Genomic DNA, 23444 nt, shown 5'->3' on the forward strand with positions numbered 1-23444 from the left:
TCCCACAAGCAGCAATGTGAAAATGACCAGATAATCTGTTTTTGTTATGTTGGTTGAGGGAGAAATATTGGCCAGGACACCGGGGATAACTCCCCTATTCTTCTTCGAAATAGTGCCATGGGATCTTTTACGTCCACCTCAGAGAGCAGACGGGGCCTCGGTTTAACGTCTCATCTGAAAGACGGCACCTCCGACAATGACACTATGCATTCCTATGTTCTTGCTGTGCATAAAACAATCAACTAGACTGAGAAATTCTACACTGTACTCATCAGTATTAGAAAGGGGCTTGCCTTGTAGATTGCGAAGTACCTTAAACTCTTATAGGTCACATGTTCACGTTTTGTTTTTGTGACCTGCAAACTGAAGGTGCAGTTTATATACTGACGAACACAAGATTCTACTAGCTAGTGTATGTGTGGATATCCTTCATATTAAGGATAACTGGACCGTCAGAAGTTTCTTGGGTCTTCCAGTGCATCTTCTGAGCCCAATCCAAAAACCACAGGTGGCCTTGTACTGGTCGTAGTTTAGGATGGTTTGGTTGGAGTCAGTTGGAAGTTGGTTGTAGTTTTGCTGTTTCCTCACTTTCCTGGGGTAATTTGCATTTAACACTAGGCTAGGAAGCAGCCAGGTGTTACACCGAGAGCTTGACCAGGTTTGCAGCTGAAGCTCAATGCAGACAAATGCATGTTACATATATTTTAATAATAGCATAAATGTGTACTTTGTGGGTGAGATAGAACTTACCAAGGGATATATTGAAAGCGATCTATGGGGTGTTAATTGACCCATTGAGGTGCGAGAAATAAACAAAACCAGTAGAATGCTGTGTTATAATGTGAAATTAGTTAAGTTGAAAGCCCAGAAGTCAGGTTGAAGCTCTACAGTGCCCTGGTCGGTCTACACCTGGAGTACTGTGTACAGTTCTGGTCCTTGGAACATAAGGGGACATAAAAGCGGTGTACAGGAGAATAATGCTGTCCAAGGGATTAGTTACGTGGCAGCAAGGGCTCTAGACCCTTGAAAAGAAACATTTTAAAAGGGAATGTAGAGGTAGATAAGATTCTTAATATTTTTCAGGTTTACTTTCTTTATCTCATTATCAGATAGACCAGGATGAGAGGACACAGTTCAGAGTGTGAAGCACAAATTTAGTTTACACAGAGGGCGATTCACAGCTGGAGTGATTTGTCAGAAAGACTAGTTGAGATCACTGGACTCATTTAAGAAACAGCTAGGGGCTGTAATGGAAAGAAAGTAGAGCTGTTATTCCAAAAGGAGGAAATCCAATCGGCTGAAAGACCTTCCTCTGAACCTACCTTGTGGTTATGATAACAAGAAATTCCAACCAATACTTCTTCCTATTTCTTCACTACGTTGGAATCAAGACTCACTACTCCATCTTGTCTAATTCATTCTTTCTCCATATCTCAAAACTATGGAACGATTTTCCTTGCTCAGTCTTCCGTTTCTCTTATAAGCTGCAAGCTTTTAAAACTGGAACTTGGTGTCACCTCACCAGCTCTTCTTGAATTACTTGGTCTTCTCTCTTCCTCTTTTCCAAGCTTGATGCACTATGGACTAGAGCCCTTCATCTACGTTTCTCAATTTTAAAAATCTATGCTCAGCTATGGTGGCGTTGGGTCAATACTAATTCCCTTGTAATATCCAGAATTACTGAAAATTATTCTGGTCTTTCAGACGGTGGCAACAGAACTTTACAAACTACCACTGTGGAGTCCAGCATTGTAAAGAAAACTGATGGTAAGCAGAATAAGTCGGACTAATATGAACTCTTGAACTATGTTCAACTCTGCTACATCTGAAATAGCAGTGTCTTGGAATAGGACATGGTATGCAAAGGGAACAAAGCTCTCCCAACATCTCAGTTGGTAAGTGCACTGCCTAATGCGGAATTCAGTTGCACAAACCAGGAAGATCCCAGGTTTGATCTTCACTTTTAGCAAAGGCAGCTGCTGGGATGCTACAGTTGGCCACAGAGCCCTTGGTTGGGTAGGGAAAAATAGCCAAAGTTACTGACCCTGAATGCAGTTCAGTGACCCCTGCTTAAAAAGTGCGTATAAATGTCAGGTGAGGACATGATCAGGCTTGGTTATGATGCACTCCACAAATGAATAGCCTGGCAACACTCACTGTACTTACTGGTTAGGCTGACCTGTCAAGTATAGTCGCTTGGGCAGAGAGCTGAAAGTCAGGGGACACATATGGAAACGTATCCCAAATAAGTCAGCAACACGAGAAAGAAAGAGAAAGTGGGAATGAAATAAAAGGGGAATCCGTGAACCTTGCTTCTGTTAGTCAACCTTTCCGTTATTTCATTTCTTCAGTGATTAAAGACTGGGTTGAAAAGAATAGAGCAGTAATCAGTAGCAATGATTTCAGACTTTTGTAGCATCCAGAATAAATGCTGGTATGATTCAGTGCAAGCAATACCATGCTTGAACAGAGATCCAATGGCCTATTCTGATTCAATATTTCAAAAATAAATGGGTGGATTCAACGCAACAGTCCTGATTATACTGTGTGCTCTTAGTGAGAAGCGCCTCCGTTTTTTCCTAACATGCAGCATTGAAAATATCAGACAGCAGGTGGAATCAATTAGATGTGGTCAGTGATGCAGAGATGTCTGGATCAAGGGATTGGTCTTGAGTCCACTGCCAGGTCAGACTGGCATATGAACGAATTGGAATTCATGTGACGCCATGAGCTGATGTGGGCATTAATTTGGAAAACATGACTTCTAGATGCAAACTGATTTGGAAAGAGACCCCACCCCACCGCTCAAGACCCCAAGATGCCTATAGTTGGCTTAAGGTCCAGCAGTACAGCTTGTTCAATTTTAGGGGCAGTGCTCTCGCTATCTTGGTACACAGGACAGAATGTACAGTCTGTTCCCTTGAAGTTAAAACATGTGAATGATGAAGAAGTTATAATTTTGCATTGCTTGATTAGAAGCATTGGTATTGTGATTTTTCTACACTGCAAGTTCCATATTTCATCCAGATTGCCAGGGAGCTGGAAAACAGAGGAAAATGTCAGACCAGGCCACCCCAGAGTGTTGTCATGTACCTTGTAGCAACTGGTTACAGAGCCATAGGAGAAAAAGCCTAAGAATCATGTTACGGTTTCAGTGCTGATGAGAGGTTTTGAATTTCATTTCCTGACTGAGACAACAACAAATTGCATTTATATAGTGCCTTATAACTTAGCAAAAACGTCCTAAGGCGTTTCACAGGAGCGTTCTCAGACAAAATTTGACCTCTTTTTAATTGTTTCTCTCTTAGCAGGTGGAACAACTGTTGTCCAGACCAAGTCCTCCTTTAGTTCCAGCAGCACTTCTTCCAAAAAAGTTGGCAGGTGAGAAGTTACTTTTTATCTTCAGATCGTAACAGTAAATAAATTGAGACCTGTTGGTCTGTGAAGGAAAGGGTCAAGGTTGTGCCTGTGAGTTGCCACAGGGCAAGCTATGTGCTTCTCCTGGCAACCAGTTCCAGCATGGCACTGGCAGATGCTATCCTTGCCTAGCATTCTCACACAAGTAGTTCCAGCAGGAGTTCCTGAATAGTGAGCAGGTACAGGAACCTGGCCAGTTTTCCTCTCTCTAGCCCAGGGGCACTGAGACCAATTGTAACCAATCTGGCCAAGATCACCTTAAATCAAACTAGGGACCAAACCAAGGAATTTCATGGTCTATATTGCTCAGCTACTCGCCGGGTTAACTTGCTGAACCATCTGCATTTGGGAATTCTATCATTTTATGGTTTGCTTCTCCAGTATTTTTGACAGAGAAGATGATGCACGGTCTAGCAGTATGTTGGCATTTGAGAGGAAACAGGCTGAGAAGCGGAAAGAGGTGATGAGGTCACAAACGCTGCCACGCACTTCAGGAACACAGGCACGGAAGGCATTGATTGAGAAACTAGAAAAGGAAGGTGGAAGGTAGGACACTCACCAAGAACTCTTTAAATGATGTTTTTGCTGTGTTTAATGTATAGTATTTGTGAAAGCAAGATGTCGAAAATCTTATGGTGGGTCTTTTATGCTAAGACTCAAAATGCAAGGAACAACATCTCATTGCAGTATTGTCTGAGGAAACTTTATTAATTTTGGTGCAGAATCACCTTAATGGAATATACTTCCAGGCGCAGAGGCAGAAATTCCGAAAATAATGTAAGAAATAGTTGGCTGCTGTGTTATGGGACTATAGACTCTTTCTAAACGGATGAGCTAAGATAGGTTGAAAGATTTTCTTCAGTTATCTATCTTCCGAGCTATTTTCAATTGCTGTTAATGATTAGTTCTGTGCCTTGATTTTTATCTCTCTCACAGCAATTAGCATGTAATTTCCATCATCTGATGCCATTACACGGTTGTTTTATTTGTTCCTGGGATGTGGGCGTCATTGGCAATGCCAGCATTTATTGCCCATCCCTAATTGCCCTCGAGAAGGTGGTGATGAGTTGCTTTCTTGAACCGCTGCAGTCCGTGTGGTGAAGGTATCCCTTAGTGCTGTTCGGGAGGGAGTTCCAGGATTTTGACCCAGCGACGATGAAGGATCGGCGATATATTTCCAAGTCAGAATGTTGTGTAACTTAGAGGGGAACTTGCAGGTGATGGTGTTCCCATGCACCTGCTGCCCTTGTCATTCTAGCTGGCAGAGGTCGCATGTTTGGGGGGTGCTGTCGAAGAAGCCTTGGCGAGTTGCTGCAGTGCATCTTGTAGATGGTACTCACTGCAGCCACGGTACGCCGGTGGTGGAGGGAGTGAATGTTGAAGGTGGTGGATGGGGTGCAAATCAAGTGGGCTGCTTTGGTGTTGCGCTTCTTGAGTGTTGTTGCAGCTGCACTCATCCAGGCAAGTGGAGAGTATTTCATCTCACTCCTGACTTGTGCCTTATAGATGGTGGAAAGGCTTTGGGGAGTCAGGAGGTTAGACACTCACCGCAGAATACCCTGCCTCTGACCTGCTCTTGTGGCCACTGTATTTATGTGGCTGGACCAGTTAAGTTTCTGGCCAATGGTGACCCCCCCCCAGGATGTTGATGGTGGGGGATACGGTGATGGTAATGCTGTTGAATGTCAAGGGGCGGTGGTTAGACCCTCGCTTTTTGGAGATAGCCATTGCCTGGCACTTGTGTGGCGTGAATGTTACTTGCCACTTATCAGCCTAAGCCTGAATGTCGTCCAGGTCTTGCTGCATGCGGGTATGGACTGCTTCACTATCTGAGGAGTTGCGAATGGAACTGGACACTGTGCAATCATCAGCGAACATCCCCAGTTCTGACCTTATGATGGAGGGAAGGTCATTGATGAAGCAGCTGAAAATGGTTGGGCTTAGGACACTGCGCTGAGGAACTCCTGCAGCGATGTCTGGGGGCTGAGATGATTGACCTCCAATAACCACAACCATCTTCCTTTGTGCTAGGTATGACCCAGCCAGTGGAGAGTTTTCCCCCTGATTCCCATTGACTTCAATTTTACTGGGGCTCCTTGCCTGTGTCAATACTGTGTCAAATGCTGCCTTGATGTCAAGGGCAATCACTCTCACCTCACCTCTGGAATTCAGCTCTTTTGTCCATGTTTGGACCAAGGCTGTAATGAGGTCTGCAGCTGAATGGTCCTGGCGGAACCCAAACTGAACATCGGTGAGCATGTTATTGGTGAATAAGTGCCGCTTGATAGCACTATCGACAACACCTTTCATCACTTTGCTGATGATTGAGAGTGGACTGATGGAGCGGTAATTGGCCGGATTGGATTTGACCTGCCTTTGTGGACAGGACATACCTGAGCAGTTTCCACATTGTCGGACAGATGCCATTGTTGTAGCTGTACTGGGACAGCTTGGCTAGAGGTGCGATTAGTTCTGGAGCACAAGTCTTCAGCACAATAGCCTTTGCTGTATCCAGTGCACTCAGCCGTTTCTTGATATCATGTGGAGTGAATCGAATTGGCTGAAGACTGGCTTCTGCGATGCTGAGTCCACAGGAGGAGGCCGATATGGATCATCCACTCGGTACTTCTGGTTGAAGATGGTTGCAAAATCTCCTTCCTTAAAGGACATTAGTGAACCAGATGGGTTTTTACGACAATCGGATAGTTTCATGGTCACCATTACTGATACTATCTTTTTATTCCAGATTTATTTAATTAACTGAATTTAAATTCCCCAGCTGCCGTGGTGCGATTTGAACTCTTGTCTCCAGATCATTAGTCTAGGCCTCTGGGTTACTAGTCCAGTAACATGACCACTATGCTACCATTCCCAGTTTCATGTTGGTTTTTTGATTCCACACTCTACTGCTTTCTATTTACCTGCTTGTGCTAGTGTACCGCATCTCTGCAGAACCCTCTTTCAAGCATGGCATGTACATTGTTAATAGCAGACATAATAACCATGGTTGAGATGGAGTATCCAAGCATATTACGAGTTGGAGTATCCAAGCATATTACGAGTTGGAGTAGGCCATTCATCCCCTTGGGCCTGCTCTGCCCAATCTGCATCTAAACTTCATTTTCCCGCCTTTGCTCCACATCTCTTGACCTTATCTATCTTGGTCTTGAAAGCTCCAATTGTCCTAGCAACTGCAGCCTTTTGGGGGAGAAAGTTCCAAATTTCTGCTACCCTTAGTATGAAAACATGCTTCTTGATTCTGCTTCTGAGTGGTCTAGCTGTAATTTGAAGATTATGTCCCCTTGTTCTTGATTGCCTCACCAGAGGAAATAGTTTCTCCATATCTACCCTATCAAATCCTTTTAACATTTTAAATACCTCGATTAGATCACCCCTCAATCTCCTATACTGAAGGAATACAAGCCAAATTTATGCAACCTCTACTCATAATGTAACCCTCTAAGCTCCGGTATCATTCTGGTGAACCTGCGCTACCCCCCTCCCATGGCCAGTATATCCTTCCTGAAGTACGGTGCACAACTGACCAAGGCTGTATATAACTGAAGTATAAATTCCTCCCCTTTGTTTTCCGGGCCTCTTGATATAAATGCCAACATTCCAGTAGCCTTTTTGATTAAAAGCCAGTAGACAGACACAAAAAGCAATCAATGATTTGTGTACTTTGACTCTCAAATCTCTTTGCTCCTCTACAGTACTTAGATTCTCACCATTAAAAAGATTGATCATTCCTGGGTCCAAGTAGATAACATCACATTGAACTCTATTTGCGATAGTTTCACCCACTCATTTAATCTGTCTATGTCCCTTCGCAACTTCCTGCTCCCATCTGCACTACTTACTGCCCATCTTAACTTAGTGCCATCTGCAAACTTGGATATACAACTCTCTATTCTTTCATCCATGTTCATAATAAATATGGTGAAAGGTTGAGGCCTCGGAATAGATCACTGGGGAACATCACATCCCAGATTCGGATACAAATTTGGATTCCAATTTTTCAGATCCCCAAATTTTAAACAATTCAAATTTATTCACACTTGGCTATAAATGAGAAAATAATTTCCTCTGGTCACAATTGGCCCAGGTTGTCTCTTGTCTTCTGCCTATTTTGAGGTAGTTTCAGGATGTGAGGGATTATAAAATGCAGCAGGGAGCCATTCAGCTGTTTGATGTATTTCTCTGCATTAATGCATCCAGCATTGATAAAGCAGCGGAAAGGCTATTTAAAAATTAATGGGCCATTTGCCTAAAGTAAGAGTTTTTTTTCCCTGCAGCAGGCACTGCTGGCAGATACCACCACCATGTTGTGACTTTCCCCCTCCCCCCCCCCCCCCCCCCCCAGCCCCACACATGAAATGGACAACCCAGCGGAAATGCCACCGGGAGCTCACTGCCAACTTACTAAAGAAGATCCATCGGGGAAATGGGAGGGTGGAAGTCCTGCACTTCTGACCGAATCCCTAGTACAGAGGAAAATCTATCTATACTTATGTATAGGTACACTGTTTTAAAAAAAAAAAAAAAAAAATGTGGGAAGATGTCCTCTGGTCAGTATTTTTGAGCACATTCACGATCTCACTAGAAATGCCAACCAGAGAAAATTGCTTACATTGCCACTCTACATAGCAACTAGAGTAAAGCATCCCAACCAGACTTTTGAACTTTTTTTAGGACCCACGACTAAAGTGTGTGTGTATGTTGAAGTCTTTGTGGGCTCAGTTTTACCCCAGTAGCCATGACTGGGGGAAATATCAAATATGTAATTGTTTTAATTATTCATAATCATCAAAATCCATCTCTTTATATATTTCAGTCCTGGAAATCCAGCCATTGCCAGGGTGAAGGTGCAGAGGTCTTCAGGTTGTGGTGTGCCAAATGCTAACAGTATTAAGCAGATGCTGCTTGACTGGTGTAGAGCCAAGACTCGTGGCTATGAGGTGAGCGCACATACACTCCACCTTATCAGAGAATCTTTGAGACATTGGGAGGAAAATTATTCAATTTCAACTCTACCAGGAAAGATTTTTTTTAAATGGATTGAAATACAGGAACAGGAGTTGGCCATTCAGCCCCTCTAGCTTGTCCTGTGCTTCAGTTAGATCATGGCTGATCTGTACCTCAAGTCCATTTATCCACTTTTGTAAAATATAAATAAAATATAATTTGTTATTTTGGTACTTTTTGGTTAAACTGCGAATACTGAGAATATCTTTGGAGGAAGAGGCTGGGAATAGTTACTGAGCCTGCAGTATGAGAGAAATGTTAAAGTTAGTGATTTGTGATGTTTCAATGGTTTTATTATTTCAATTGTGTTTTATTCAGCTTCCTCACTTTCAAGCCTTCCCAGCCATTTTGTGTGATTATGTTAACTGGACTTGCTGTACATGCATTTTTTTAAAAAAGAAAACAAAAGATCAAAAATTGCTGATATTTAAGTTAACTATAATTTGTAACAATTTGATTTTAAAAGGAACCAAATGACAAAACTCCCTCTTTGAAGGACAGTTGTGCTTCTTTGTCAGTTTTGAAAGAGAGTTACACATACATTGTATTGTTGGTTTGCTCAGTTTGAGCGAGACCACCAGGTATGCCACATTACTTTCACCCATCACCCCTGTGCTCGCTCACCTACATTGGCTTCCAGTCAAGCAACGCTTCGATTTTAAAATTTTCATCCTTGTTTTCAAATCCCTCCATGGCCTCGCTCCTCCCTATCCTGTAACCTCCTCCAGCCGTACAACCCTCCAAGATATCTGCGCTTCTTCAATTCTGGCCTCTTGCGCATCTCCGATTTTAATCGCTCCACCATTGGCGGCTGTGCCTTCATCTGCCGAGACCCTAAGCTCTGGAATTCCCTCCCTAAACCTCTCTGCTTCTCTTTCCTCCTTTAAGACACTCCTTAAAACCTACCTCTTAGACCAAGCTTTTGGGCGCCCGTTCTATATGTTCTTATGTGGCTCGGTGTCAAATTTTGTTTAATAACGCTCCTGTGAAGCATCTTGGGAAGTTTTTACTACTTTAAAGCTGCTTTATAAATGAAAGTTGTTTTGTTGTTGTTGTATTCCTGCATCTCAAGACAACTGACCCTCTGTTCACCTCACTAACATTTTGCTTTGTCCATCAGCATGTGGCCATCCAGAACTTCTCCTCCAGCTGGAGTGATGGGATGGCATTCTGTGCTCTGGTTCATAACTTCTTCCCTGAGGCCTTTGATTACTCAGAACTGAATCCCAGCAACCGCAGGCACAACTTCGAGGTGGCATTCACAATGGCAGAGTAGGTACCATTTCTTGAGCTCCATGTGCATTGTATTATCTTAGAGTTTATAAATTGGTGCCTCTAGCAGTGATTATTGAGCACCTCATTACAGAGAGAGCATTGCCTTTTAAAAGGGTGATAACAGCATGAAAGAATAAACTCATAAAAGAATAAACCACTGAATTTTAGGTTGCAAAACATAACTCAACTGTAAAGAAGAATGGTTATTGTGTGTTTTACTGAAAGAGAGAGTTAAACAAGATGCACTGTAACAATGTTAATGTGTGAGAAGGCTGCTAATAAATGTATCAAGGAACTGGATAACCACCTTCCTGTGCAATATATGTAATAATCTCGCTCATTTTAGGAGCTTTACAGCTCCTCAAATATCTTTTGTCTATACAATAATATTACAATGTTTTTATTGCAGCGTGTGGAACGAGCCTTGGTATTCTCTGCTGGTGCAGGTTGCCCTGGGACTTGTGCTTAAGAGTTGCTATCTCAGCTATTTAAAAAAAAAAAAGTTTTTTAAGCAAGAGTCACCTAAAAACTGAAATAAATCTCCTATGAAACCAAGTAACCCATCTGTCTATGTGCAGCTGCAACCTCATTTACATCCAGGAAAAGGCAGCATCAATGTAGGATTTGTGATTTCTGACCAGTTGACACCCATTGTGCATTCTGTACTCAGTGAGTTACCAGTGAGTATACTGGATGCTGTGAAAGGAATTAGTAACTGATGTTGGTGTAGACTAGTACCTGTGTAGATACAAGCCTGGTGTTGGTGCTTGCAGATACAGGCCTGATATCTATCGGCCAGCCAGGTAGTGGCACCTGCCTGATTTTGGGTTGAATGTCCAATCATTTTTGCATATGTAAACCAGACAGTAAAAGTCCACCCTTTAACCGCCACATTTAAAAAGATGTTGCACAATGTGTGAGCAGGCCAGCCTGCAGCTCTATAGTTTTGCAAGCAGGGTCTGCCCAAAGCCCTACTCCCTTTCTGGTTGTGGATTGGCAAAAGGTAGCCCTCATAGTGTCAGTACAGATTTGATTTTGGTACTGACCTGCTTTTGTTGCAGGCTTTGTGTCCATTCAAATCTGGTTTTTGTACTGGCCTGTTGTTTGTATAGTCTGGCATTGCTGTGTGCCTGGTGTCTGTAGGGACCTGGTTTGGTACAGACCTGGCTTAAAAGTATAAGGGCTGGCTTCAGTGCAGACCTCACTGGTGTCTTTTATTAAGGTTTATTCCCTATTTTCTTTTTCCCTTCTGGAATTTTTAGTGGTGTTACTCCATGTAAATTTTTAAGGAATGCATTTGTTTTATGTGTCAGTATTATTAGAAGTGATAAAACAAGCTTAAAGATTTTTCTGGGGCTCTGAAGTGTGTACTGCAACTGATTTACTCCTAAACGCAAGCCCTATTTATTGCATATACAGTATAATTTTATAATATATCTGATAACTGAGCTTAATGATAAGCACACCATGGACATTTGACTGGCCATTTGGACCTTTCTGTTCAATGCATATGTTCTGAGTAATTGTTTCATTACTGTGTCAGCTTGTGGGACTGGGTGATTTCAATAATCAATTTTTAATTCAAGCTTCTGTGCTAAATTTTAATAGTGAGATGATCAATGATTGCAGAAAGTGTAATGTTAATTAATTTGTTGTTATTGGGTTCATGGTTTTTTAAATTCTTTATTGGGGATATGTGACTTAGAATGTTGGATGTAAGGAAATGGATCAATGCACCACCCAGTGTGCTGCTGAACCGTACAGACCAGGAAGATGACATGTGAACTTCTGGTCTATACTGGAATAGCTGATCTCAGCTGGGTGGCAGTAACAGGAACAATGCAAAGATAGAGGAAATACAGGGAAAAATATTTTTAAATGATTTTGAGGTTACTGATGTATGATTTTATAAAACTTTAAAAGCATTTCTTGACAGAATGAGAATATTACTTCTTGTATGGATTGAATTATTTTTCTTTCCAAAACTGTCTTACATTTTCTCCTCTTTCCTTCTTTATTTACCCATACAAATTTTTCTCTGCCATTTTCATCCATCCCTTCCTCAAGGCATTCACTGCTCATTAGGCTTTGGTTCCTTGGATGCCAGGTATCTTCCAGTCTTCTGCTTTAGTATGGTAGTAGCAAAAAACAAATTAAATATCTATATCTAAGTCAGATATCCAGGCCAAAGCTTCCGGTGTACTTTTCTTTGGTCCTGAAGAGGGCCGTATGATTTGCTACTCTCACCGGGAGGTCGATTTAACGACAAGTTTGGTGTCCTTTGAGATGACATTAGTTGTGATCTAAGATCACGTAACAGGGTGGGCCGCGAGAAGGCTGCCATCTTCCAGTATCTTGCTCAAGTGGCCTGCTCCCCAGTCTTAAAGTATTATTATTAAAGTGCGTGCTTTTCCCATCTTTAAATCTTGCCATGCTATGCACCATGCCCAGCACTATGCACCAGCTGAGAGGGCAAGCAGGAGACCTGTGTCATGGCCCTTCACCAGCTACAAGGTCCCAGATGCCGAAAGGTGATCCAACTGCTGAAAGGTGCACAATTGTGGCTGGGGGTGACTCCTTACCTCTTTGCAGGGAAGCGCCTGGCATTTACTCAGGACTTTGATAGCCTTGCTGTGATTGGAAACATGTTCTGTGGAGAATTGTGGATGTGGACTTGAGTCCTTTTAGTATGCTGGAACCACCACTACTTTCCCAATGTTTAACTCGGATGTTTTTATTTCATCAAGAAATACTGTTACTGTGTTCAAAACGTCAAGGGTGCATTTAAAAATTAGTTTTAAATGGTTAAAGATTCCAGGAAAATTAACATGTTTAATTCCTTTCTTTTCCATCCCAAAATAAATAAGTATAAATGGTGTTCAAGATTGAGAAAAATGTGATGCTGTAAAACTCTTTATTGTGCCAGGGAAGCCACATGCAGTTCTTGTATTCAGTATAATACCAGATTAAATTGAATGAAGTGGATCACTCACAGGCCACCATTAAGAGTGTAATTATTAATTGGTGTTCCAAGAACCCTTCATTTTAAACATTTTGAAGGCTACTCTCAGGAATGCTGGAACATGCAGTATCATGGAGATGCATCCTGAATTCAATTGTGCTGATGTGGGAAATTGCCAAATGGCTCTTTTCGGTGTGCTATCGATGCTGTTATAACTCCATTCTTAATGGTGCTGAAGAGCAAGAGAGGGGGAAGAGGTTATGGATGCCATAGGTCTACGTAATCAGTTGGAATGTCCATCATTACTATCTCCCAACATGTATTATTTAAGAAAATATCTGTAGTGAGTTCTATAATTGACTTCTCATTCCAAAACTCTTAGTTAAAAATTTATGACAGCTACATTTGAACGTGAGAAAAAAATACTCATCTAAAGTTGCTTCCTTTAAGAAATGTAGATAATGGAAGTTGCTCTGTGAATTTTTAACCCAGCCCCCTGCCATTCCTCCAAAACAATCTTCACAGGATAACCTGCTCTAAGCTCTCTGCCTTAACTGCGAAACTTGCCTGTCCATCAAATTTTAGTGTGTGTGTGTGTGTGTGTGTGTGTGTGTGTGTGTGTTCTATAGGGGAGAGAATCTTCGGAGCACCATCCTCTTTATTGCAGAATTTTGTGTCCTCAAGGAAAGATTCTGACCCTATGGTTAATGCTTGTGGAGGAGGGCATATTAGAGGCTTTGGGATGCTAAATCTTTCTTTCTCTCTCTCTCTCTCTCTCATTTTATATTTATGTTATATTACTGCATGGCCATAATGTAAAATGTGTTCAGAGTTTTGCTTATTTCTTACTGTGAGAAGATCAAACGTGCACGGATACATCTGCCTATCCGTTTTGCAAACTAAAAGGCATGTTGCTTACCCAGTTCTGCTCAACCACGCTTTAACCATTATTTATCTGCTAGAGCAGTGGGCTTCATTAATTTTGTTTTAAAAAAGAGAATGAGCTAACCCTGGGAGCTGACACAGTTGTGTATAATGGAGTGAATCATTGGGTCACAGTAACATTGGGCTGTTTTTTGCCCCTGAGGGCTTTCTATTGGATACCACTGTGCTATAACCTGTGTCTTTTGTGGAGAGGGAAAGGTGAAACTGTTATTGTTCATTGACTAGATTTCAAATTCTGTTTATTTGCTGAGTTTTTTGCTTTTCCACAGAATGCTCTTTTGTTCCCCAAACTTTTAATTTATTTATTTAACTTTCTTTGTTGGTCTTTTGTGCACTGTCATCGCTAATACTCATAAATGTTATATGTTCTTCAAACAGTTACACATTTCCCCCATTGTCCACCAGAACCATTGCTTTTGATGTAGTTACCATGTTCATGTCATGTGCTACATTCCATGTTCAATGGATTCGTATTGAGCACAATGTTATTGCTGTTGTGTATCATGAAGCATGTTTTTTCTTTTTGTTCATTGTATGTCACTGAATGAATGTAATTTATGTTTTCTTGTTTTTTTTCTTGCTTTTTTTTTTTCTCCCTCTCTCCTTCTGTTCCCTGTTGTGTCCCGTCTCCTCTCTTGTTTGACCCTCTCTCTGGCCCCATAGGAAGCATGCAGACTGCCCACAGCTACTGGATGTGGAAGATATGGTGCGGATGAAGGAGCCCGACTGGAAATGTGTTTACACTTACATTCAGGAATATTATCGCTGTCTGGTGCAGAAGGGTCTGGTTAAAACCAAAACCAAAACCTCCTCCTAGGGATTAACGGAGTGAAGGGTGAGAGACCTTATCCGACTTAGAAATTTTAGGTCTTAGCAGACTGGTAAAACTAAGTTTTTTTTTTGTTGTTTTTTTTCTGCCCTGTCCAATTTTTTCTTGTCAACTTTAATTATTCTTTGAATTTCTTCCAGTTTGCTTCTGTACTTCTAAGTTTTTGTTTAAGTGTACAACTGTTCCCTCTATTTCATTATTTTGGGAGTGGTATAAAGGAAATGTAGAAAGGCAATAAATGTTTGACTCTTTAATTATTTGTGTCTCTGTATCTGTTTATACTTCTATGAATCTAGCTTAGATATTTTATTTTTATGATAATTACTTGATTCATTGAATTTCTGCTGTATTCATGTACTCTGTGCTGTTTTGTTTTACTGTCTCAAGCCCTCTCTAACTCCTGACTGGATTTCAATAAAACAATTTGTACTGATTGTCACTTAAAATTTTCCCACGTTACGCCTTAGTAGGTTTGCTCCTGATCTCAGCTGAAGTGTTAGTGGCTTCCGAAGCAGCTGAGCTGCTCTTTGAGCTGCATGACTCCTCCCTCTCCCTAAATCAGTGGCATGTCTTCTAACAGAGGGAAGTGGTGTGGGATGAAATGGGGCAAAAAGATATATCAAACTTTAAAAGTAGCAAGACTTGTTTTTGACCTTTTGTTCTACTTCTCTATACCCATTCTTTTGAATACCATTGTTTTATGAGAGTACGGTTGCAGACCAATGGTTGTATTAATCAAAAGCTTAAGTTACTTCATTATTGTCAACTCACCTTTAAGAACATAACCTATGAAAAAGCAGGAGGAATTGCCCTGGTGTGGCAGTGGAATAAAAGAACAAGAGAAAAATAAGTAATGAGAAAGTTGATGCAAACACACACCAGAGTGTTTTTGTGCGTAACAGGTCATTTGTCCACTAAAGTAATTGTCATTATTGTCTGTATGTGATGCCCGTTGAATATTAGTGTGGCTGGAGTTTCAAATAATGGGGGAAAAAAAGCAGGAAATATATTTATGCTACTGAAATGTTTAAAAATTGGATTAAAAATATCTGCAACTTTGCTGTTTTGAAACTCCTATTGTTTTAACCCGCACCATAATTAGCTTTATATTTAAACCATTTGCAGCATAGAAAGACTTTAATATAATTATTTTAATTTACCTTTTTAAAAGAAACAAAACTAATGTTTTAGATGGGGATTAAACTTGGTTATTAAATGACAGTTTAGGACCAAGGACCTAATTTTCAAATAATTTATCTTGAGATCTCTGTTAGTTGTATCAGAATATCAGGATACAATTGTTTCTGTCTACTGACTCCTAATTGTTGTCAACAAAGGACACACTTCTATTTATATTATGCATGCAGTTCATTACACCATCTTCTCGTGTTTCACGAATAACAAAAGATGAACATGGAATTAAATAACAGTAAAATAATACTTTTATATATTACAGTAAAAATCCTTCTATCTAACTGCACAATAGGTGGAAAACAATAAAACGTCACAATCTAAATACTAAGTTATTGGCCCAGAAATGTGGGCGCATCCATTTACTGGGGGAGGGTGGAGCAGAGGGTACTTTCCCTATGCCTGATTGGTGAGGCCCAAGGCTCCCCAGATCAGAGCCCACCGGCAAGGAGTTGTGCAATATCAGGCCACTACGACGCCAGCAGCAACCCTTAGGTAAGTGGGTTTGCACCGGGGTCGGGCCGGGAATAGCGGAGATCCTGCTTCAGGCGTGGATAAAGGGTGCCTTTTTTTTCCCCCTTTCCCAATATGGCAGGCACCATACTTGTCTTGTATTATCATTACGGGAACTGTGCTAATCTGAACGATATCTTTTGGAAGTTCGAACCTGACACTCTTTGAACAGCTACAGCTGCTTAAATATCTTCACACTGAGGACACCCTCCATCGTGTTGTGTGGCACTACCACCGTTCTAAATGGGATAGATTCAGAACAGATCTAGCAACTCAAAACTGGGCATCCATGAGGCGCTATGGGCCATCAGCAGCAGCAGAATTGTACTCCATCACAATCTGTAACCTCATGGCCCAGCATATCTCTCACTCTACCATTGCCATCAAGCCAGGGGACCAACCCTGGTTCAATGAGGAGTGCAGAAGAGCATGCCAGGACCCTGAACCTGAACCCATCCTGCAAACTTCCAGTTTTAACAGAGGCGTGATGAGAAGCAGGAAGTGGGGTCACTCATTTAAATATTTTAATGGGGCTGTGTGCCTCAGATTTTATCTCTCTTCCAGCTTTAATGCAGGGTGTCCGGGTTTCCCGGGCCTTGGGAAACCCGGCAGCTAAAGAGAGGCGAGGACTGCTGCGTGCAAGTGATAAGTGCTTTTCCAGCACTGCTTGTGGGCCAGGGGGAGCAGGAATGCTTCCCTCCCCCCCCCAACCACCAAGCCAACCTGTTTACATCTCCACGCGATTGGACCCCTGCAATCAGAACCCCACCCCCGAGATCACTGCCCTCCCCCTCCCCCTCCCCCCAATCTCTGACCCTGTTCTTCCTGCAAACCACCCCGCAATCACCTCCTACCCTCCAAACCACGCTGTACCCACCCCCTCGCGATCTCTATCCTGGGCAGCAGGAACTTGCCTGCTCTTGGGCTGCGGCCTCTTCTGGAGTGTTCCACGACCGGCAGGGAGCCAAGCTGTCAAATCAGGCTGGCCTCTGGGCAGGGATCCTGTTTTAAAACGAAACACGCACACCGGGAAGTTAAAACTCCAGACCAGAACTCCAACCCCTCCCCAACTTGGAAATCCAGCCCCAGTATCTAGATTCAATCATGAAAAGCGACCACTTGGGCAAATATCAGATGGCTGCCAACACTCATGAAACCACACTAGCGCGACTCAACATCCGAAGAAGATGATGGGAGAAAAGCAGAAGGAAAAAATTGCCTCTGTCTCATTCTAAAACCACTTTGGTTAAATTATATACTGTAATTTCATTTCATTTTATGCTACATTGTAGCAAAATACATGGCTCTTAAGTTTACTATACCAAGAACAGTTTGTACTCTGGTTAGGATCTCATTACAGTCCATATACTGTACATGTAAACCTTTGTACTGCAGGTTCATTTAATGATTGATTCATTCAGTGATTCAATAGGAACAAAAATAACAGAAAACATCAAAGATAAAAAAGCAGGAACTAAACTGAGGGGTGCAGATGTAAACAGTACCATGACCGTGAAACTCGACGATTTATACATTCTGTTATACCTTTCAGCTCTTACCTAGCCTTTATTATATGTATATATGTATAACAATTTAGCTTTCTGAACTAATGGCAGTAAAAAAAAAGAATATTTCCCTCTCCCTGACTTGTTATCCCCCTCAATTGAGTCCATTTGCTCTGTTACTATATGGAAAGAAACCCATTATTTCCTGGAATAGCTGCTCATTCCTATCACAATTAGTTTCTAAAGTGTCCATGATCTAATTGGTTATTACCGACCCCTCCAGCACCATTTCTGGCATACATTGTGTAGAATTTTATGAAATGCCAGTGTAGCCCTATCACTCGGGTCTGTTACACTAAAAGAAAATCCAAAAGAAAAGCCAAAGCATCTGTAGAGGGCATAATGTAAACAATCCGCAGCTATATTCCATTTTAAACAAGTTATTTGTCCTAATGATGCAGGCATTTCAGAAGGCATTTGATAAGGTGCCTCACAAAAATTCAGACTTCTGGTACATAAATTCAGACTTCTGGTACAAGAGCAAATGTAGTAGCATGGATAGGAAGTTGGTTGACAGGCAGGAAACAAATGGTTAGAATTAATGGGCTTTGTCCGGACTGGAGAAAAGATGGAAGTGGAGTACCTCAGGTGTCAGTGCTGGGTCCACTTTCGTTCCAGAGGTAGATAGATATATATGATTTGAACTTGGGCACGAAGTACAATATTAAAATTTGCTGACAACACAACAGTGAAGAGGCCTGTGAAAGACTTCACGAGGACATAGTTTAGAGGAATGTGTAGACAGGTGGGAGAAGTTTGAGATGATGCATTTTGGGAAGAAAAACAATGAATTACAGTATAGGCTGAAAGGAAGAATGCTGAAGGGGGTAGATGAATGGAGCGACCTAGGGGTTCAAATACATAATTCCATGAAGGTACGAGTGTAGATTGATAAAGCTGTGAAAAAGGCCAGTAGCATTTTGGGTTTTATAAATAGGGGCATAGAATACAAGAGTAAAGAGATAATAAGTTTGTACCAGGCATTGCTTAGGCCCTATTTATTCTATTCTATGCAGTTTAGGGCATCCTATTATAGAAAGGACATTAATAATGCAGAGAATATACAGTGTACAGGATGATACCAGGAATGAGAAACTATAGTTATGAGGAGCAAAGTCTTAGAAAAGATTTAATAGAGGCTTTTAAAATTATGAACCGTTTTGATAGAATAAATAGGGAAAAACTGATGTTGTGAAAAACACTATATAACTGCAAGTTGTTTCTTTCTGATTGGGGAGTCAGTGACAAGGTCAATTCAAAATTGTCACTAAGAGAATAGAGAGGGCAAAGCATTGGGATTAGTTTTGGATTGCTCTAGCAAAGAAACAGCACAGACACTGGTCAATTTGCCTCTGTGCTGTAAGGTTCTGTGTTTCTAGGAGCACTCCTTTTAAAGTCAACTCTATTCTCTGTGCTTGATATAAAGTAGTTTTATTGAGTTTTTGCAATGTGTTTTTGTTAATTATCATAATTTGACTCCTATTTTGAATAAGTCATATCGTCAAGCGGTAATAGTTTGCTTGTCAAACAATGCAGGCAGTCAATGATACATTAGCCTCAAGCTAGGTTACATCATATCTTGGCTTGAATTTGAAAATAACAGGGGAAAGGGTTGAGCTAAGGTTTACATTAATATAGCCGTCTGTTTGTGAACCAGCATGTGTCTCCTTGGCTACTAAACAGTGTGCCAAACTGAAGTTTCTTTATTGAAAAGGTTTTCCACAGCCCCTGACGCCTTGTTATTTCTGCGATCAATGATTGTGTATGTTACGTGTTTCTAAAAAATTACAAGTTTTTCTGTCAAGAAAATTAATGGGCATCTGTGAACAGTTCCAACCTTTGAAGGTCACTGCCTTTGTGGGCTGTAAACATTGACTTTATATGGTGTTTCTTGTGTGAGGAGATGGTCTCAGTGTGCCTTTGAGTCCTAAGCATTATGACTTTAAAAGGAAGTTGCAACTGTATTAATGGATTTGTTTCCTGACGACAATAAATTGGAAAGATGTATTTATTTTTTTTAAAGTGCTGTGCTACTTTCTTAGGTACATATATGTAAAATTTCAAAGCCTGTTTTAAAAATATATATATAGGGCATGGGTACGGCTGCCCTAATGGCTCAGTTGATGGGGTAGAAATTCGTACTGGGCTGTTTTGGTCCCAGACTTGATGCTGTGCAGACAGCATAAGCCTAATCATGTGGGCTGAACTAGGAAGTAAAATTGGTCCGGGACCCTCATTATCATGAAATAGACAGGCTACCACCACTAGTCCTGCTGTTCATTGGCAGCTCACCTAATTAGGGGCATGAATACTGTGCATTCCTGACCCAATTTAAAGGCAGCCAGAAACTCTTAAAGGAGAGGTACACTTTGGCTGCAGGCAACTGGAAGGTAAATTTTCAACATGGCAGGTCAAGAAGAAGCTGGCCCCCCACTTCTCAGATTCAGCATTAGAGGTCGGCAGGAGAAAGGACGTCCTCTTCCACCAAGCAGGAGGAAGGTATCCCAACGAGCTGCTCGGCAGTAATGGGCACATGTGGCAGAGTGGGACAGCGCCAGGAGCCTCACCCTACAGACCTGGCTGTAATGCAGGAAAAAGTTTAATGATCCGACCAAGGTTGATGAGGTAAGACTGCTAACTCCTATCTTCTATCACTCTCGGTTTAACTCTGCACTACCTGAAGCCAAAGAACTCGCAACCCTTCCCTCCCCCGATTACCAGCACTCTCCTCCATTCACTGCAGCATACTTCACTCCACTTTCTTCTGGTCCTAATACCACACTCTACACCTCCTATTCTCCTTACTATTATTGCCTTCATGTCCTCGCATCTCTGCCACCCTTCACAACAGCAGCACCACTATTTGACCTTGATATGCACATCCTCAAAGTATCTCACTGGGCTACTACTAGCACTCCCTTTTTTCTTGCAGGCCAAGCTCGTGAATAATAATAGAGGAGGTGAGAGCAGGAGGAGGGAGAGCATCCATTCAAGTGCTCTCTCAAGTAGAGGAGGACCTCATGGATGTGACAAGTGGTGAGGCTCAAGAACACGTCCTGCAGAGCACTTGTCCATCTTGCACTCTTTCTCTTCTCACCCTCACACACTATGCCTGACAAAGTGCAGCTTCTTTCAGCAGCCACTCACCTATCCCTGCTTGTCCTTGACACTAAATGCTAATACTTGTTCCCCTCTTCACTTTCAGGTGAAGCAAATGTGAAGCCCAGAGGCTGAGGAGCTGGAAGAGAGCAGCACTCATGATGACAGTGTCACTCGACCTAACCTTAGTAAGCACCAGCTCAGAGACTGGCCCTACATATATTTTTAAAGGTGAGGTCTGCATTGGAAGCATCACTGAGCACTCGCGCACAGGGCCATGGGCAGGAGAATGGAATGGCCCAGGAACCAGCTTACAAAGGGTACAGATGAAGGCGTCAAGGGCACAGCCTACGTTAAAGGACTGATTTCTATACTCCAGGACCTTTTACGTGCACTGGGCAATCTTCCAGCGAGCTTGCGCACAATGGCAGATGGAGGAGTCCTGCTCCAGCTTGTGCTGGGTCGTCGAGCAGGGCATTGAGACCATGTAGTCAACCATGGAGCGAGTTGGCAGTTCTACAAACACTGCAGTGGAGCCCACAATGATGGAGCCTCTGGTGACAGCTCTGAGAGTTTCACTGGAAGTTTAGACTGCTGCCATCATAGCTCTGGGGTCTAGCATCTCCTCAGGCTTTCAAACCATGAAGGAGAATATGGATTAGAATGTGGAGAGCTTCCAGAGCATCACTACGCTCCTTCACTTTGTTCTCATGCAGAGTTGTGAGAGGGTAGCGGGGTAACTGTTAAGTCTGTGTGTTCTAGTTATTGTTAATAAGAATCACTGCACACAGACCACAAGAGTAAATTCAACAGGTCTTTACTAGTCGGAGGTCAGGCTGAACTGCCCAATAAATCATTACACAGCACTTCTATACCGGTGTGGTCACCACCGGTATTACAGTATACAGCAGCCAAGATAAAGTAGTGCATCTCTTAAAATAGTTCTCTTAAAGGTGGAACGGTTACATACACCACAATCCTCCCTTTTTAGCTTAACAGTATATATTCCCCATTAAACATAACATAATAACATATATACACAACTTCATGTAAAAACAGTTCACAGATTCAGTCTCTGAGGAGGCCTCCTGATCCGAGACGGATAACGCCTTTCAGGGGTCTCTGGTTCTCGTTGCTGGGGTGACTCATCTAGTTGATCCCCTATGGATAGGACATCATCATCAGGTATATTCACTTCTGAGGTAGATGCTTCAGGTTCACTAACTTCCTCCACGGTTGTCTCTGTCGTAACCATGGGCTCGACCCTTGTTCTCGATCCCACCAGTTGGTCAGCATGACGTCGCATTACATTTTCACCAACATCTACCGTGTACATCAGGGGTCCTTGTCTGGCCCGAATTGTTCCAAATTGCCATTTCTCGTTTTTATAGTCCCTGGCTAACACCGGTTGTCCTATTTCAAAACTCCGAGTGGGCTTGTTATTGATATGCTGGAACTGTTTGTTTTCGACTTCCCTCCGCACATTTGGTTTTAACAAGTCCAACCTGGACCGCAACCTCCTGTTATAGAACATTATGGCAGGACTTTGGTTTGTTGTTGCATGGGTGGCGTTTCGATATGCCAGTAGGAAATTGTCCACCTTGTGTTGCAGTGGAATCTGATCTTCGCTCATGGCCTTTATTGCCTTTTTGAACGTCTGTACAAACCTCTCGGCCAGCCCATTCGTAGCTGGATGATATGGGGCAGAGGTATAATGTTTCACCCCATTCTTCTTCAGGAATTTCTGGAATTCCTCTGACACGAACTGTGGAAGAATTTCGATCGCCTAGATGGGTCGGAGAGGAATTTCCCAGATTTTTTTCTCCCAAATTGGCCATTGGGTCTTTATCTGGTTTTTCGCCTCTCCCGGGAGATCACATGGGTTCGGGTGGATGCAGAGTGATAGAAGATTTGAGGTTAGGATCAGATCAGCCATGATCTTATTGAATGGTGGAGCAGGCTCGAGGGGCCGATTGGCCTACTCCTGCTCCTATTTCTTATGTTCTTATGTTATGTAATCCATGTCTTGCAAATATCGTTCTTAGCACCGCGATCGTCTTCTCCGAGGTAGTGGTAGTCATTTTAATCACTTCTGGCCATTTAGAATGTGCGTCCACCGCAATTAAAAACATGGAATCCATGAATGGACCAGCAAAGTCAATATGTACACGTTGCCATGGGGTTGAAGGCCATTCCCATGGATGCAGCGGTGCAATTGGAGGTGCATTTTGGACTTTTTGGCACCCTGAGCAGCTTTTCGTCAGATCCTCTATCTGTTGGTCGATACCCGGCCACCACACATAAGCCCTAGCAAGGCTTTTCATCTTGACTCCCCCCAGATGACCTTCATGTAGTTCTTTTAGAACTCTCTCTCTTAACTTAGGAGGGATAATCACCCTTGTTCCATACATCAATGTTCCCTGACAGATGGACAGCTGTTCTCGTCTTGCTGAGAATGCCGGTAACAGTGGATCACCATGGGCTGGCCATCCCTTTACTGTCAATTCGTAGACCCGAGACAGTGTCGGGTCATTCCTAGTCTCCCTTTCAATATTTGCATTGGTGACTGGTAAACATTCGATGATGGTCGAGTGAAATAACTCCACTGGGTCAACCGTCGGTG

At 42.3% G+C, this 23444-nt stretch overlaps 1 protein-coding gene across 11 annotated transcripts in view; it reads left to right on the forward strand.

Annotated features, from left to right (window-relative positions):
• Positions 1 to 23444, forward strand: part of smtnb (smoothelin b) — a 382571-nt gene that overhangs the window by 334198 nt on the left and 24929 nt on the right. For 4 of the 11 annotated variants that reach the window (XM_085961404.1, XM_085961408.1, XM_085961414.1 and 1 more), the window contains 6 exons: positions 1705 to 1767; positions 3309 to 3381; positions 3799 to 3963; positions 8252 to 8375; positions 9563 to 9714; positions 14288 to 15512. In XM_085961404.1, coding sequence (XP_085817530.1) covers positions 1705 to 1767; positions 3309 to 3381; positions 3799 to 3963; positions 8252 to 8375; positions 9563 to 9714; positions 14288 to 14441 — 731 coding nt within the window. In that variant the 3' untranslated portion in view covers positions 14442 to 15512. Of the gene's footprint in view, positions 1 to 1704; positions 1768 to 3308; positions 3382 to 3798; positions 3964 to 8251; positions 8376 to 9562; positions 9715 to 14287; positions 15513 to 23444 lie in introns of those variants that run through there. The other 7 variants (XM_085961406.1, XM_085961409.1, XM_085961405.1 and 4 more) reach the window with 6 other exon arrangements.

This window comes from Somniosus microcephalus, chromosome 19, assembly GCF_052327205.1.
Source record: "Somniosus microcephalus isolate GS21.2 chromosome 19, FLI_Smic_1.0, whole genome shotgun sequence".
Taxonomy (NCBI): domain Eukaryota; kingdom Metazoa; phylum Chordata; class Chondrichthyes; order Squaliformes; family Somniosidae; genus Somniosus; species Somniosus microcephalus.